General features: G+C 49.5%; 1 protein-coding gene across 2 annotated transcripts in view; it reads right to left on the bottom strand.

Annotated features, from left to right (window-relative positions):
- The window catches only part of chrne (cholinergic receptor, nicotinic, epsilon), a 111,539-nt gene that overhangs the window by 77,868 nt on the left and 16,148 nt on the right, over positions 1 to 17,523 (bottom strand). For both annotated transcript variants that reach the window (XM_085977526.1, XM_085977527.1), the window contains exons 3-4: positions 12,227 to 12,271; positions 8,889 to 8,998 (exon numbers count right to left, since the gene is read on the bottom strand). In XM_085977526.1, coding sequence (XP_085833652.1) covers positions 8,889 to 8,998; positions 12,227 to 12,271 — 155 coding nt within the window. The remainder of the gene's footprint in view (positions 1 to 8,888; positions 8,999 to 12,226; positions 12,272 to 17,523) is intronic.

The raw sequence follows: 17,523 nt of genomic DNA, 5'->3' as shown, positions 1-17,523 counted from the left end.
GGATCATAGTGAGCTGGGAGTGTGTCACAGGATAACAGAGAGCTGGGAGTGTGTCACAGGATAACAGTGAGCTGGGAGTGTGTCACAGGATCATAGTGAGCTGGGAGTGTGTCACAGGATAACAGAGAGCTGGGAGTGTGTTACAGGATAACAGAGAGCTGGGAGTGTGTCACAGGATAACAGAGAGCTGGGAGTGTGTTACAGGACAATAGTGAGCTGGGAGTGTGTCACAGGATAACAGAGAGCTGGGAGTGTGTCACAGGATCATAGTGAGCTGGGAGTGTGTCACAGGATAATAGTGAGCTGGGAGTGTGTTACAGGATAACAGAGAGCTGGGAGTGTGTCACAGGATAACAGAGAGCTGGGAGTGTGTCACAGGATCATAGTGAGCTGGGAGTGTGTCACAGGATAACGGAGAGCTGGGAGTGTGTCACAGGATAATAGTGAGCTGGGAGTGTGTCACAGGATAACAGAGAGCTGGGAGTGTGTCACAGGATAACAGTGAGCTGGGAGTGTGTCACAGGATAACAGAGAGCTGGGAGTGTGCCACAGGATCATAGTGAGCTGGGAGTGTGTCACAGGATAACGGAGAGCTGGGAGTGTGTCACAGGATCATAGTGAGCTGGGAGTGTGTTACAGGACAATATTGAGCTGGGAGCGTGTCACAGGATAACAGAGAGCTGGGAGTGTGTCACAGGATAACAGAGAGCTGGGAGTGTGTCACAGGATCATAGTGAGCTGGGAGTGTGTCACAGGATAACGGAGAGCTGGGAGTGTGTCACAGGATCATAGTGAGCTGGGAGTGTGTTACAGGATAACAGTGAGCTGGGAGTGTGTCACAGGATAACAGAGAGCTGGGAGTGTGTCACAGGATAACAGAGAGCTGGGAGTGTGTCACAGGATCATAGTGAGCTGGGAGTGTGTCACAGGATAACAGAGAGCTGGGAGTGTGTCACAGGATAACAGAGAGCTGGGAGTGTGTCACAGGATAACAGAGAGCTGGGAGTGTGTCACAGGATAACAGAGAGCTGGGAGTGTGTCACGGGATAACAGAGAGCTGGGAGTGTGTCACAGGATAACAGAGAGCTGGGAGTGTGTCACAGGATAACAGAGAGCTGGGAGTGTGTCACAGGATCATAGTGAGCTGGGAGTGTGTTACAGGATAACAGAGAGCTGGGAGTGTGTTACAGGATAACAGAGAGCTGGGAGTGTGTCACAGGATAACAGAGAGCTGGGAGTGTGTCACAGGATAACAGAGAGCTGGGAGTGTGTCACAGGATCATAGTGAGCTGGGAGTGTGTCACAGGATAACAGAGAGCTGGGAGTGTGTTACAGGATAACAGAGCTGGGAGTGTGTTACAGGATAACAGAGAGCTGGGAGTGTGTCACAGGATAACAGAGAGCTGGGAGTGTGTTACAGGATAACAGAGAGCTGGGAGTGTGTTACAGGATCATAGTGAGCTGGGAGTGTGTCACAGGATAACAGAGAGCTGGGAGTGTGTTACAGGATAACAGAGAGCTGGGAGTGTGTCACAGGATAACAGTGAGCTGGGAGTGTGTCACAGGATAACAGAGAGCTGGGAGTGTGTTACAGGATAACAGAGAGCTGGGAGTGTGTTACAGGATAACAGAGCTGGGAGTGTGTTACAGGACAATAGTGAGCTGGGAGTGTGTCACAGGATCATAGTGAGGTGGGAGTGTGTCACAGGATAACGGTGAGCTGGGAGTGTGTTACAGGATCATATTGAGGTGGGAGTGTGTCACAGGATAACAGAGAGCTGGGAGTGTGTTACAGGACAATATTGAGCTGGGAGTGTGTCACAGGATAACAGAAAACTGGGAGTGTGTTACAGGATAACAGTGAGCTGGGAGTGTGTCACAGGATAACAGAGAGCTGGGAGTGTGTTACAGGACAATATTGAGCTGGGAGTGTGTCACAGGATAATAGTGAGCTGGGAGTGCGTTACAGGATAATAGAGAGCTGGGAGTGTGTCACAGGATAACAGAGAGCTGGGAGTGTGTCACAGGATCATAGTGAGCTGGGAGTGTGTTACAGGATCATAGTGAGCTGGGGGTGTGTCACAGGATAACAGAGCTGGGAGTGTGTCACAGGATAACAGTGAGCTGGGAGTGTGTTACAGGATCATAGTGAGCTGGGGGTGTGTCACAGGATAACAGAGAGCTGGGAGTGTGTCACATGACAATAGCGATCTGGGAGTGTGTTACAGGACAATAGTGAGCTGGGAGTGTGTCACAGGACAATAGTGAGCTGGGAGTGTGTCATGGGATAATAGGGAGCTGGGGGTGTGTCACAGGACAATAGTGAGCTGGGAGTATGTCATGGGATAATAGAGAGCTGGGAGTGTGTTGCAGGACAATAGTCAGCTGGGAGTGTATCACAGGATTATAGTGAGCTGGGAGTGTGTCACAGGATAATAGAGCTGGGAGTGTGTTACAGGATAATAGAGAGCTGGGAGTGTGTTGCAGGACAATAGTGAGCTGGGAGTGTGTCACAGGATAATAGAGATGGGAGTGTGTCACAGGATAATAGAGAGCTGGGAGTGTGTTGCAGGACAATAGTGAGCTGGGAGTGTATCACAGGATTATAGTGAGCTGGGAGTGTATCACAGGATTATAGTGAGCTGGGAGTGTGTCACAGGATAATAGAGAGCTGGGAGTGTGTTGCAGGACAATAGTGAGCTGGGAGTGTGTCACAGGATAATAGAGCTGGGAGTGTGTTGCAGGATAATAGTGAGCTGGGAGTGTGTTGCAGGATAATGGAGAGTTGGGAGTGTGCTACAGGATAATAGTGAGCTGGGAGTGTGTCAGAGGATAATAGAGAGCTGGGAGTGTGTTACAGGACAATAGTGAGCTGGGAGTGTGTTACAAGACAATAGTGAGCTGGGAGTGTGTTACAAGAAAATTGTGAGCTGGGAGTCTGTCACAGGATAATAGAGAGCTGGGAGTGTGTCACAGGATAATAGATGGCTGTGGGTGTGTTACAGGATAATAGTGAGCTGGGAGTGTGTTACAGGATAATAGTGAGCTGGGAGTGTGTTACAGGACAATTGTGAGCTGGGAGTGTGTCACAGGATAATAGTGAGCTAGGAGTGTGTTACAGGATAACAGTGAGCTGGGAGTGTGTTACCTGATAACAGTGAGCTGGGAGTGTGTTACAGGACAATAGTGAGCTGGAAATATGTTACAAGGTAATAGTGAACTGGGCGTGTGTTACAGGTTAATAGTGAGCTGGGAGTGTGTTACAGGACCATAGTGAGTTGGGAGTGTGTTACAGGATAATAGAGAGCTGGGCGTGTGTTACAGGATAACAGTGAGCTGGGAGTGTGTTACAGGACAATAGAGAGCTGGGAGTGTGTTGCAAGATCATAGTGAGCTGGGAGTGTGTTAACAGGGTAATAGTGAGCTGGGAGTGTGTTACAGGATAATAGTGAGCTGGGAGTGTGTTACAGGATAATAGTGAGCTGGGAGTGTGTTACAGGACAATAGTGAGCGGGGAGTGTGTTACAGGACAATAGTGAGCTGGGAGTGTGTTACAGGATAATAGTCAGCTGGGAGTGTGTTACAGGATGATAGTGAGCTGGGAGTGTGTTACAGGATAATACAGAGCTGGGAGTGTGTTACAGGACAATAGTGAGCTGGGAGTGTGTCACAGGATAATAGTGAGCCGGGAGTGTGTTACAGGATAATAGTGAGCTGGGACTGTGTTACAGGGTAATAGTGAGCTGGGAGTGTGTTACAGGATAATAGTGAGCTGGGAGTGTGTTACAGGACAATAGTGAGCTGGGAGTGTGTTACAAGGTAATAGTGGGCTGGGAGTGTGTTACAGGACAATGGTGAGCTGGGAGTGTGTTACAGGGTAATAGTGAGCTGGGAGTGTATTACAGGATAATAGTGAGCTGGGAGTGTGTTACAGGATAATAGTGAGCTGGGACTGTGTTACAGGATAATACTGAGCTGGGAGTGTGTTACAGGACGATAGTGAGCTGGGAGTATGTTACAGGATAATACAGAGCTGGGAGTGTGTTACAGGACAATAGTGAGCTGGGAGTGTGTTACAGGATAATAGTGAGCTGGGAGTGTGTTACAGGATAGTAGTGAGCTGGGACAGTGTTACAGGATAATAGTGAGCTGGGAGTGTGTTACAGGATAATAGTGAGCTGGGAGTGTGTTACAGGACAAGAGTGAGCTGGGAGTGTGTTACAGGCTAATAGTGAGCTGGGAGTGTGTTACAGGATAATACTGAGCTGGGAGTGTGTTACAGGATAGTAGTGAGCTGGGACTGTGTTACAGGATAATAGTGAGCTGGGAGTGTGTTACAGGATAATAGTGAGCTGGGAGTGTGTTACAGGACAATAGTGAGCTGGGAGTGTGTCACAGGATAACAGAGAGCTGGGAGTGTGTCACAGGATAACAGAGAGCTGGGAGTGTGTTACAGGATAACAGAGAGCTGGGAGTGTGTCACAGGATCATAGTGAGCTGGGAGTGTGTCACAGGATAACAGAGAGCTGGGAGTGTGTCACAGGATAACAGAGAGCTGGGAGTGTGTCACAGGATCATAGTGAGCTGGGAGTGTGTCACAGGATAACAGAGAGCTGGGAGTGTGTTACAGGATAACAGAGAGCTGGGAGTGTGTCACAGGATAACAGAGAGCTGGGAGTGTGTTACAGGACAATAGTGAGCTGGGAGTGTGTCACAGGATAACAGAGAGCTGGGAGTGTGTCACAGGATCATAGTGAGCTGGGAGTGTGTCACAGGATAACAGAGAGCTGGGAGTGTGTTACAGGATAACAGAGAGCTGGGAGTGTGTCACAGGATAACAGAGAGCTGGGAGTGTGTCACAGGATCATAGTGAGCTGGGAGTGTGTCACAGGATAACGGAGAGCTGGGAGTGTGTCACAGGATAATAGTGAGCTGGGAGTGTGTCACAGGATAACAGAGAGCTGGGAGTGTGTCACAGGATAACAGTGAGCTGGGAGTGTGTCACAGGATAACAGAGAGCTGGGAGTGTGTCACAGGATCATAGTGAGCTGGGAGTGTGTCACAGCATAACGGAGAGCTGGGAGTGTGTCACAGGATCATAGTGAGCTGGGAGTGTGTTACAGGACAATATTGAGCTGGGAGTGTGTCACAGGATAACAGAGAGCTGGGAGTGTGTCACAGGATAACAGAGAGCTGGGAGTGTGTCACAGGATAACAGAGAGCTGGGAGTGTGTCACAGGATCATAGTGAGCTGGGAGTGTGTTACAGGATAAAAGAGAGCTGGGAGTGTGTCACAGGATAACAGAGAGCTGGGAGTGTGTCACAGGATAACAGAGAGCTGGGAGCGTGTCACAGGATCATAGTGAGCTGGGAGTGTGTCACAGGATAACAGAGAGCTGGGAGTGTGTCACAGGATAACAGAGAGCTGGGAGTGTGTCACAGGATAACAGAGAGCTGGGAGTGTGTCACAGGATAACAGAGAGCTGGGAGTGTGTCACAGGATAACAGAGAGCTGGGAGTGTGTCACAGGATAACAGAGAGCTGGGAGTGTGTCACAGGATAACAGAGAGCTGGGAGTGTGTCACAGGATAACAGAGAGCTGGGAGTGTGTCACAGGATCATAGTGAGCTGGGAGTGTGTTACAGGATAACAGAGAGCTGGGAGTGTGTTACAGGACAATAGTGAGCTGGGAGTGTGTCACAGGATAACAGAGAGCTGGGAGTGTGTCACAGGATAACAGAGAGCTGGGAGTGTGTCACAGGATCATAGTGAGCTGGGAGTGTGTCACAGGATAACAGAGAGCTGGGAGTGTGTCACAGGATAACAGAGAGCTGGGAGTGTGTCACAGGATAACAGAGAGCTGGGAGTGTGTCACAGGATAACAGAGAGCTGGGAGTGTGTCACAGGATAACAGAGAGCTGGGAGTGTGTCACAGGATCATAGTGAGCTGGGAGTGTGTTACAGGACAACAGAGAGCTGGGAGTGTGTTACAGGATAACAGAGAGCTGGGAGTGTGTCACAGGATAACAGAGAGCTGGGAGTGTGTCACAGGATAACAGAGAGCTGGGAGTGTGTCACAGGATCATAGTGAGCTGGGAGTGTGTCACAGGATAACAGAGAGCTGGGAGTGTGTTACAGGATAACAGAGCTGGGAGTGTGTTACAGGATAACAGAGAGCTGGGAGTGTGTCACAGGATAACAGAGAGCTGGGTGTGTGTTACAGGATAACAGAGAGCTGGGAGTGTGTTACAGGATCATAGTGAGCTGGGAGTGTGTCACAGGATAACAGAGAGCTGGGAGTGTGTTACAGGATAACAGAGAGCTGGGAGTGTGTCACAGGATAACAGTGAGCTGGGAGTGTGTCACAGGATAACAGAGAGCTGGGAGTGTGTTACAGGATAACAGAGAGCTGGGAGTGTGTTACAGGATAACAGAGCTGGGAGTGTGTTACAGGACAATAGTGAGCTGGGAGTGTGTCACAGGATCATAGTGAGGTGGGAGTGTGTCACAGGATAACGGTGAGCTGGGAGTGTGTTACAGGATCATATTGAGGTGGGAGTGTGTCACAGGATAACAGAGAGCTGGGAGTGTGTTACAGGACAATATTGAGCTGGGAGTGTGTCACAGGATAACAGAAAACTGGGAGTGTGTCACAGGATAATAGTGAGCTGGGAGTGCGTTACAGGATAATAGAGAGCTGGGAGTGTGTCACAGGATAACAGAGAGCTGGGAGTGTGTTACAGGATAACAGAGAGCTGGGAGTGTGTCACAGGATCATAGTGAGCTGGGAGTGTGTTACAGGATCATAGTGAGCTGGGGGTGTGTCACAGGATAACAGAGCTGGGAGTGTGTCACAGGATAACAGTGAGCTGGGAGTGTGTCACAGGATAACAGAGAGCTGGGAGTGTGTCACATGACAATAGCGATCTGGGAGTGTGTTACAGGACAATAGTGAGCTGGGAGTGTGTCACAGGACAATAGTGAGCTGGGAGCGTGTCATGGGATAATAGAGAGCTGGGGGTGTGTCACAGGACAATAGTGAGCTGGGAGTATGTCATGGGATAATAGAGAGCTGGGAGTGTGTTGCAGGACAATAGTGAGCTGGGAGTGTATCACAGGATTATAGTGAGCTGGGAGTGTGTCACAGGATTATAGTGAGCTGGGAGTGTGTTACAGGACAATTGTGAGCTGGGAGTGTGTCACAGGATAATAGTGAGCTAGGAGTGTGTTACAGGATAACAGTGAGCTGGGAGTGTGTTACCTGATAACAGTGAGCTGGGAGTGTGTTACAGGACAATAGTGAGCTGGAAATATGTTACAAGGTAATAGTGAACTGGGCGTGTGTTACAGGTTAATAGTGAGCTGGGAGTGTGTTACAGGACCATAGTGAGCTGGGAGTGTGTTACAGGATAATAGAGAGCTGGGCGAGTGTTACAGGATAATAGTGAGCTGGGAGTGTGTTACAGGACAATAGAGAGCTGGGAGTGTGTTGCAAGATCATAGTGAGCTGGGAGTGTGTTAACAGGGTAATAGTGAGCTGGGAGTGTGTTACAGGATAATAGTGAGCTGGGAGTGTGTTACAGGATAATAGTGAGCTGGGAGTGTGTTACAGGACAATAGTGAGCGGGGAGTGTGTTACAGGACAATAGTGAGCTGGGAGTGTGTTACAGGACCATAGTGAGCTGGGCGTGTGTTACAGGTTAATAGTGAGCTGGGAGTGTGTTACAGGACCATAGTGAGCTGGGAGTGTGTTACAGGATAATAGAGAGCTGTGCGAGTGTTACAGGATAATAGTGAGCTGGGAGTGTGTTACAGGACAATAGAGAGCTGGGAGTGTGTTGCAAGATCATAGTGAGCTGGGAGTGTGTTAACAGGGTAATAGTGAGCTGGGAGTGTGTTACAGGATAATAGTGAGCTGGGAGTGTGTTACAGGATAATAGTCAGCTGGGAGTGTGTTACAGGATGATAGTGAGCTGGGAGTGTGTTACAGGATAATACAGAGCTGGGAGTGTGTTACAGGACAATAGTGAGCTGGGAGTGTGTCACAGGATAATAGTGAGCCAGGAGTGTGTTACAGGATAATAGTGAGCTGGGACTGTGTTACAGGGTAATAGTGAGCTGGGAGTGTGTTACAGGATAATAGTGAGCTGGGAGTGTGTTACAGGACAATAGTGAGCTGGGAGTGTGTTACAAGGTAATAGTGGGCTGGGAGTGTGTTACAGGACAATGGTGAGCTGGGAGTGTGTTACAGGGTAACAGTGAGCTGGGAGTGTATTACAGGATAATAGTGAGCTGGGAGTGTGTTACAGGATAATAGTGAGCTGGGACTGTGTTACAGGATAATACTGAGCTGGGAGTGTGTTACAGGACGACAGTGAGCTGGGAGTATGTTACAGGATAATACAGAGCTGGGAGTGTGTTGCAGGACAATAGTGAGCTGGGAGTGTGTTACAGGATAATAGTGAGCTGGGAGTGTGTTACAGGATAGTAGTGAGCTGGGACAGTGTTACAGGATAATAGTGAGCTGGGAGTGTGTTACAGGATAATAGTGAGCTGGGAGTGTGTTACAGGACAAGAGTGAGCTGGGAGTGTGTTACAGGCTAATAGTGAGCTGGGAGTGTGTTACAGGATAATAGTGAGCTGGGAGTGTGTTACAGGATAGTAGTGAGCTGGGACTGTGTTACAGGATAATAGTGAGCTGGGAGTGTGTTACAGGATAATAGTGAGCTGGGAGTGTGTTACAGGACAATAGTGAGCTGGGAGTGTGTTACAGGCTAATAGTGGGCTGGGAGTGTGTTACAGGATAATAGTGAGCTGGGAGTGTGTTACAGGACAATAGCGAGCTGGGAGTTGACTGTACAAAGCAAGCTCATGAAGAGGATACTCGCTTGTTCTCGAGGACGATTTCGGGAAGCCAGACCATGTCGGAAGGGACTCTGACCAGCTGAAGGCCTTCATAATCGGAGTTGTTCCAAGACAAGCGATAATCTTTCCATTGCTATTAAAGGAAATACAAAGGCATATTTATCCAAGCTTCCTGCTCCAGTCCCCTTACACACCAGATTTACACTCGTTCCTGAGTCCCACCCGGTGAGCGGAAATTCAGGAGAGGTGTTTAACCAGCGGCCGAGCCGGTATCAAACCTTTTACAATATCGGCTCAAGTCAGCTTGGCCCCCACAGCTTTTATCTATCGTTAACCGTTTCCTTCTGTCTGCATGTTCTCTTGCTTTACTCTCCGATGTGCATGGGTGCTTTCACGTTCTGGAGTGACTCGCTTCTGATTTTCAGAGCCTTAATTCTGAACGGCGCGTTCCCTTTCCGCTGGTCGATAGACACGGAAACGGGGACAGGTGGATTAACCATCGGCCAAAACGCACCTTACACTATCACCCAGAGTTAGGATTACCCCCTCCGTCTCCTCACTGGGACTGGGTGAAGCGCCTGAGTGGATGGAGCTACAACGACACGGCAGGGCAGTACCAGGGGGCTTCCGCACTGTCCGAGCTGAGGTCCTAAAGATTAAATATTAAACCAATGGCTTGGCTGTTATTGGGAGTTATGGAGTTCAAAGCCATGGAAAATCCTGACATTGACTCTCTTCTCATTCTCTTTCTCTCCCTTGTGGTGTATGTAACCTGTTCCACCTTAAGAGAACTTAAGCCTGTTCCACCTTAAGAGATGTACTACTTTCTCTGGCTGCTGTATACGTAATACCGGTGGTGACCACACCGGTATATAAGCACTGTGTAGAAATATTGTATTCAGTATAGTCCCGACCTCCAACCAGTAAAGACCTGTTGAATTTACTCTTGTAGTCTGTGTAGTAATTATCACTATAACACACAGACTTAACATCCCTCTTTTTCTTTCTCTCTCCCTCTCTATCAGTCAGCCTCTCTTGCTCACTGTCTCACTGTTTCTCTTCATCTCTCTCTGCCCTTGTGTCTCTCTCTGCCTTTGTGTGTGTGTGTCTCTCTCTCTGCCTCTCTCTCTGTCTGTTTCACTCTCTGTCTCTCTTTCTTTCTGTCTCTCTCTCTGCTTCTCTGTCTCTCTCTCTCTGCCTCTCTGTCTTTCTCTCTCTCTCTGTCTCTTTATCTCTCTGTCTTTCTTTCTCTCTCCGTGTCTGTCTTTGTGCCTCTCTTTCCGTCTCTCACTGTTTCTCTGTCTCTTTCTGTCTCTCTCTTTCTGTGTCTCTGTCTCTTTCTCTCTCTTGCTCTATGTCTCTCTCTCTCTCTGTCTCTCATTCTGCCTGTCCCTCTTTCTGTCTCTCTCTTTCTCTCTGTCTCTCTCTGTTTATCTCTCTGTTTCTTTGTTTCTCTTTCTCTCTCTGTCTCTGTGTCTCTCTGTCTTTTTCTCTTTGTGTCTGTCTCTTTCTCTCTCACTCTCTATCTCACTCTGTGTCTGTCTGTTTAAGAACATTAGAAATAGGCGCAGGAGTCGGCCATTCGGCCCCTCGAGCCTGCTCCGCCATTCAATAAGATCATGGCTGATCATTGACCTCAACTCCACTTTCCCGCCTGATCCCCATATCCCTCGATTCCCCTCGAGTCCAAAAATCTATCGATCTCAGCCTTGAATATACTCAACGACTGAGCCTCCACAGCCCTCTGGGGCAGAGAATCCCAAAGATTCACCGCCCTCCGAGTGAAGAAATTCCTCTTCATCTCAGTCCTAATTGGTCGACCCCTTATCCTGAGACTGTGCCCCCTGGTTCTAGACACTCCAGCCCAGGGAAACACCCTCCCTGCATCTACCCTGTCAATCCCCCTCAGAATCTCGCTCTCTCTCTCTCTCTCTCTCTCAGTAGGCCCAATAGAGTGAAAGGACAGTGCTCCACGGGGGAGAAATTCGCTATCGCCCCGTTTGGGACGCAATTATCGGCCGGGTGCAAAGTTTAGCGCCTGGCGCTAATTATCGCCTCCGACTGCAAACTTGGCTTTTATCGCCCCTGGAGGTGATTGGAGCGCTAAATCAGGCGCTACACACCTCTCTTAAGGCGCTAACGCCGAGGAGCGAGGTGTTACCTCAGAGCGCTGGTGAAGCTCATGTGATGTCAGTCAGCAATGGAACACAGACACACTGGCGCCGGCCAGTTCTTAAAGGGGAGAGTCGATTTTGCTCTCCATCCACACCCTGCTCATTGCAGCCTTGAATCTCGGCCTGGAGAGACCTGTACATCAAATCTGCTGGAAAGAACAATGGAGAGGCCCAGGGAAAGAGCTCAGAGTGCAGCCCCCACAGTCTCTTCTAAATCGATGCAAGGAAGGTCAAATCAAAACCAACCTGCAAAGTGCTGCTCAGTCCCCAAACCTCCTTCACATAGCGTTGAATCTCTCCAGAAGTCTCTCTCTCTCAGAATGCGTGGTGCAAAAATGTCGCCGACAAAAAAAGGCAGAAAGCAGCCGCCTTTAAATAGCGCTCCCCCAGTCCCTTCCCGACTGCAAAACGTTCCCCTCTGCCTCTCAGGGTGCTAATATATGTTTGGTTTCCTGCTCTCTGCTATCTGAAAGGCTAAATATGAAGGACTGGCACCCCTCACACCTATCCTGGGAACAGGTTGCCTATTGGCCTCCTGATCCAGCAGTGACGCAGATGGCCGAATGTCGACCTGAGCCACGCAGACTGGGACGGTCTGGGTCTGCGCTGATTAACAGATCACAGTGCCGCAGAAGGTAGGAGCTTCAATACCCCTCAGCTGGGGTGGAAGGGGTTGGGGAGGGGATTTGAATCAGCTAGGACTTCCCACTCCTGGATGACTATCCAGCAATTTGGCAAAGCGTGGATGCTGGTGAGGTGAGCTGTGGGGTCACCACCCGCACCCCCCCCCCCACACACAGGTGAACAGCCTATCAACACTCACTCTCTGGGCTCACCCAGGAAGAATAGCCACTCACTTGCGTGAGGTACCACAGGGTGCCTTTGGAACCTAAACCTCAGCAAGAGCCAGCACCTTAATGGGAGGAAGAAATTGTAAAACGAAAAAAGTACCTGAGTCTGTTAAAAACTAGAATTCAGCCCCTGGGGGTAAAGGCATCATTTAAACCCCCCAGAACTTGAATTATGGTCTCACTTTTCAGTTACTCCAACCTATCAGTGCCAATGATCCACAAACATAAAACTCCATGGGAGAAAGCTCGGAGATGTAGAGGCAGAGAGGGCGGGCGGCCAGAATAAGCACAGTCAGTACACTCTTCACCCACAGGGCTGCTTGCCATAATACTTACAATTTCAACCCACACGTTTGTGGTAAGCATCTCCTCCTTTTCATTCTGTTTAGGAATAAAAAAAAATAAATGTCACTTTGTGTGTTCAGTGTTGGCTCACGTTTGGTGGAAGAACTAAAATCAGGAGGTCTGCAAAGTTGGAAACTGAGCACATAGGCTCATGCCCTCTTAGTAGTTTCAGGGACCTCATGAATCATCTCTACACTGTCAGGGACCTCATGAATCGTCTCTACATTGCCAGCGACCTCATGTATCATCCCTACACTGTCAGGGACCTCATGAATCATCTCTACACTGTCAGGGACCTCATGAATCATCTCTACACTGCCAGCGACCTCATGTATCAGTCCTACACTGCCAGAGACCTCATGTGCCATCTCTACACTGCCAGGGACCTCATGAATCATCTCTACACTGCCAGGGGCCTCATATATCATCCCTACACTGTCAGGGACCTCATGAATCATCTCTACACTGTCAGGGACCTCATGTGCCATCTCTACACTGCCAGGGACCTCATGAAATATCTCTACACTGCCAGGGACCTCATGAATCATCTCTACACTGTCAGGGACCTCATGAATCATCCCTACACTGTCAGGGACCTCATGAATCACCCCTACACTGTCAGGGACATCATGAATCATCTCTACACTGTCAGTGACCTCATGAATCAACCCTACACTGCCAGCGACCTCATGAATCATCTCTACACTGTCAGGGACCTCAGAATCATCCCTACACTGTCAGGGACCTCATGAAACATCTCTACACTGTCAGGGACCTCATGAATCATCCCTACACTGCCAGCGACCTCATGAATCATCTCTACACTGCCAGCGACCTCATGTATCATCCCTACACTGTCAGGGACCTCATGAATCATCTCTACACTGCCAGGGACCTCATGAATCAACTCTACACTGCCAGCGACCTCATGTATCATCCCTACACTGTCAGGTACCTCATGAATCATCTCTACACTGTCAGGGACCTCATGAATCATCTCTACATTGTCAGGGACCTCATGTATCATCCCTAAACTGTCAGGGACCTCATGAATCATCTCTACATTGCCAGGGACCTCATGTATCATCCCTAAACTGTCAGGGACCTCATGAATCATCTCTACACTGTCAGGGACCTCATGAATCATCTCTACACTGCCAGGGACCTCATGTATCATCCCTACACTGCCAGGGACCTCATGTGCCATCTCTACACTGCCAGGGGCCTCATGTGCCATCTCTACACTGCCAGGGACCTCATGTATCATCCCTACACTGCCAGGGACCTCATGTGCCATCTCTACACTGCCAGGGACCTCATGTGCCATCTCTACACTGCCAGGGACCTCATGTATCATCCCTACACTGCCAGGGACCTCATGTGCCATCTCTACACTGCCAGGGACCTCATGTGCAATCTCTACACTGCCAGGGACCTCATGAATCATCTCTACACTGTCAGGGACATCATGAATCATCTCTACACTGCCAGGGACCTCATGAATCATCTCTACACTGCCAAGGACCTCATGTATCATCTCTACACTGCCAAGGACCTCATGTATCATCGCTACACTGCCAGGGACCTCATGTATCATCTCTACACTGCCAGGGACCTCATGAATGAGCTTTACATTGCCAGGGACCTCATGTATCATCTCTACACTGCCAGGGACCTCAGGAATCATCTCTACACTACCAGGGACCTCATGAATCATCTCTACACTGCCAAGGACCTCATGTATCATCTCTACACTGCCAGGGACCTCATGTATCATCTCTACACTGCCAGGGACCCCATGAATCATCTCTACACTGCCAGGGACCTCATGAATCATCTCTACACTGCCAGGGACCTCATGTGCCATCGCTACACTGCCAGGGACCTCATGTGCCATCTCTACACTGCCAGGGACCTCATGTATCATCTCTACACTGCCAGGGACCTCATGAATCATCTCTACATTGCCAGGGACCTCATGAATCATCTCTACACTGCCAGGGACCTCATGTATCATCTCTACACTGCCAGGGACCTCATGAATCATCTCTACATTGCCAGGGACCTCATGAATCATCTCTACACTGCCAAGGACCTCATGTATCATCTCTACACACCAGGGACCTCATGAATCATCTCTACATTGCCAGGGACCTCATGAATCATCTCTACACTGCCAGGGACCTCATGTATCATCTCTACACTGCCAGGGACCTCATGAATCATCTCTACATTGCCAGGGACCTCATGAATCATCTCTACACTGCCAAGGACCTCATGTATCATCTCTACATGCCAGGGACCTCATGAATCATCTCTACATTGCCAGGGACCTCATGTGCCATCTCTGTATTGCCAGGGACCTCATGAATCAACTCTGCACTGCCAGGGACCTCATGAATCAACTCTGCACTGCCAGGGACCTCATGTATCATCCCTACACTGCCAGCGACCTCATGTGCCAACTCTACACTGCCAGGGACCTCATGAATCATCTCTACACTGCCAGCGACCTCATGTGCCAACTCTACACTGCCAGGGACCTCATGAATCATCTCTACACTGCCAGCGACCTCATGTGCCAACTCTACACTGCCAGGGACCTCATGAATCATCTCTACACTGCCAGCGACCTCATGTGCCAACTCTACACTGTCAGGGACCTCATGAATCATCTCTGTATTGCCAGGGACCTCATGTATCATCTCTACACTGCCAGGGACCTCATGTGCCATCTCTACACTGCCAGGGACCTCATGAAATATCTCTACACTGCCAGGGACCTCATGAATCATCTCTACACTGTCAGGGACCTCATGAATCATCTCTACACTGTCAGGGACCTCATGAATCACCCCTACACTGTCAGGGACATCATGAATCATCTCTACACTGTCAGGGACCTCAGAATCATCCCTACACTGTCAGGGACCTCATGAAACATCTCTACACTGTCAGGGACCTTATGAATCATCCCTACACTGCCAGGGACCTCATGAATCATCTCTACACTGCCAGCGACCTCATGTATCATCCCTACACTGTCAGGGACCTCATGAATCATCTCTACACTGCCAGGGACCTCATGAATCAACTCTACACTGCCAGCGACCTCATGTATCATCCCTACACTGTCAGGGACCTCATGAATCATCTCTACACTGCCAGGGACGTCATGAATCATCTCTACATTGTCAGGGACCTCATGTATCATCCCTAAACTGTCAGGGACCTCATGAATCGTCTCTACACTGTCAGGGACCTCATGAATCATCTCTACACTGCCAGGGACCTCATGTATCATCCCTACACTGCCAGGGACCTCATGTGCCATCTCTACACTGCCAGGGGCCTCATGTGCCATCTCTACACTGCCAGGGACCTCATGTATCACCCCTACACTGCCAGGGACCTCATGTGCCATCTCTACACTGCCAGGGACCTCATGTGCCATCTCTACACTGCCAGGGACCTCATGTATCATCCCTACACTGCCAGGGACCTCATGTGCCATCTCTACACTGCCAGGGACCTCATGTGCAATCTCTACACTGCCAGGGACCTCATGTATCATCTCTACACTGCCAGGGACCTCATGAATGAGCTTTACATTGCCAGGGACCTCATGAATCATTTCTACACTGCCAGGGACCTCATGAATCATCTCTACACTGCCAAGGACCTCATGTATCATCTCTACACTGTCAGGGACATCATGAATCATCTCTACACTGCCAGGGACCTCATGAATCATCTCTACACTGCCAAGGACCTCATGTATCATCTCTACACTGCCAAGGACCTCATGTATCATCGCTACACTGCCAGGGACCTCATGTATCATCTCTACACTGCCAGGGACCTCATGAATGAGCTTTACATTGCCAGGGACCTCATGTATCATCTCTACACTGTCAGGGACCTCATGAATCATCTCTACACTACCAGGGACCTCATGAATCATCTCTACAATGCCAAGGACCTCATGTATCATCTCTACACTGCCAGGGACCTCATGTATCATCTCTACACTGCCAGGGACCCCATGAATCATCTCTACACTGCCAGGGACCTCATGAATCATCTCTACACTGCCAGTGGCCTCATGTGCCATCTCTGCACTGCCAGGGACCTCATGTGCCATCTCTACACTGCCAGGGACCTCATGTATCATCTCTGCACTGCCAGGGACCTCATGTGCCATCTCTACACTGCCAAGGACCTCATGTGCCATCCCTACACTGCCAGGGACCTCATGTATCATCTCTACACTGCCAGGGTCCTCATGAATCATCTCTACACTGCCAGGGACCTCATGAATCATCTCTACACTGCCAAGGAGCTCATGTATCATCTCTACGCTGCCAGGGACCTCATGAATCATCTCTACACTGCCAGGGACCTCATGTGCCATCGCTACACTGCCAGGGAACTCATGTGCCATCTCTACACTGCCAGGGACCTCATGTATCATCTCTACACTGCCAGGGACCTCATGAATCATCTCTACATTGCCAGGGACCTCATGAATCATCTCTACACTGCCAGGGACCTCATGTATCATCTCTACACTGCCAGGGACCTCATGAATCATCTCTACATTGCCAGGGACCTCATGAATCATTTCTACACTGCCAAGGACCTCATGTATCATCTCTACACGCCAGGGACCTCATGAACCATCTCTACATTGCCAGGGACCTCATGAATCATCTCTACACTGCCAGGGACCTCATGTATCATCTCTACACTGCCAGGGACCTCATGAATCATCTCTACATTGCCAGGGACCTCATGAATCATTTCTACACTGCCAAGGACCTCATGTATCATCTCTACACGCCAGGGACCTCATGAACCATCTCTACATTGCCAGGGACCTCATGAATCATCTCTACACTGCCAGGGACCTCATGTATCATCTCTACACTGCCAGGGACCTCATGAATCATCTCTACATTGCCAGGGACCTCATGAATCATCTCTACACTGCCAAGGACCTCATGTATCATCTCTACACGCCAGGGACCTCATGAATCATCTCTACATTGCCAGGGACCTCATGTGCCATCTCTGTATTGCCAGGGACCTCATGAATCAACTCTGCACTGCCAGGGACCTCATGAATCAACTCTGCACTGCCAGGGACCTCATGTATCATCCCTACACTGCCAGCGACCTCATGTGCCAACTCTACACTGCCAGGGACCTCATGAATCATCTCTACACTGCCAGCGACCTCATGTGCCAACTCTACACTGCCAGGGACCTCATGAATCATCTCTACA

This window comes from Somniosus microcephalus, unplaced genomic scaffold, assembly GCF_052327205.1.
Source record: "Somniosus microcephalus isolate GS21.2 unplaced genomic scaffold, FLI_Smic_1.0 unresolved_chr4, whole genome shotgun sequence".
Taxonomy (NCBI): domain Eukaryota; kingdom Metazoa; phylum Chordata; class Chondrichthyes; order Squaliformes; family Somniosidae; genus Somniosus; species Somniosus microcephalus.
This window is presented reverse-complemented; position numbering and strand designations above follow the sequence as displayed.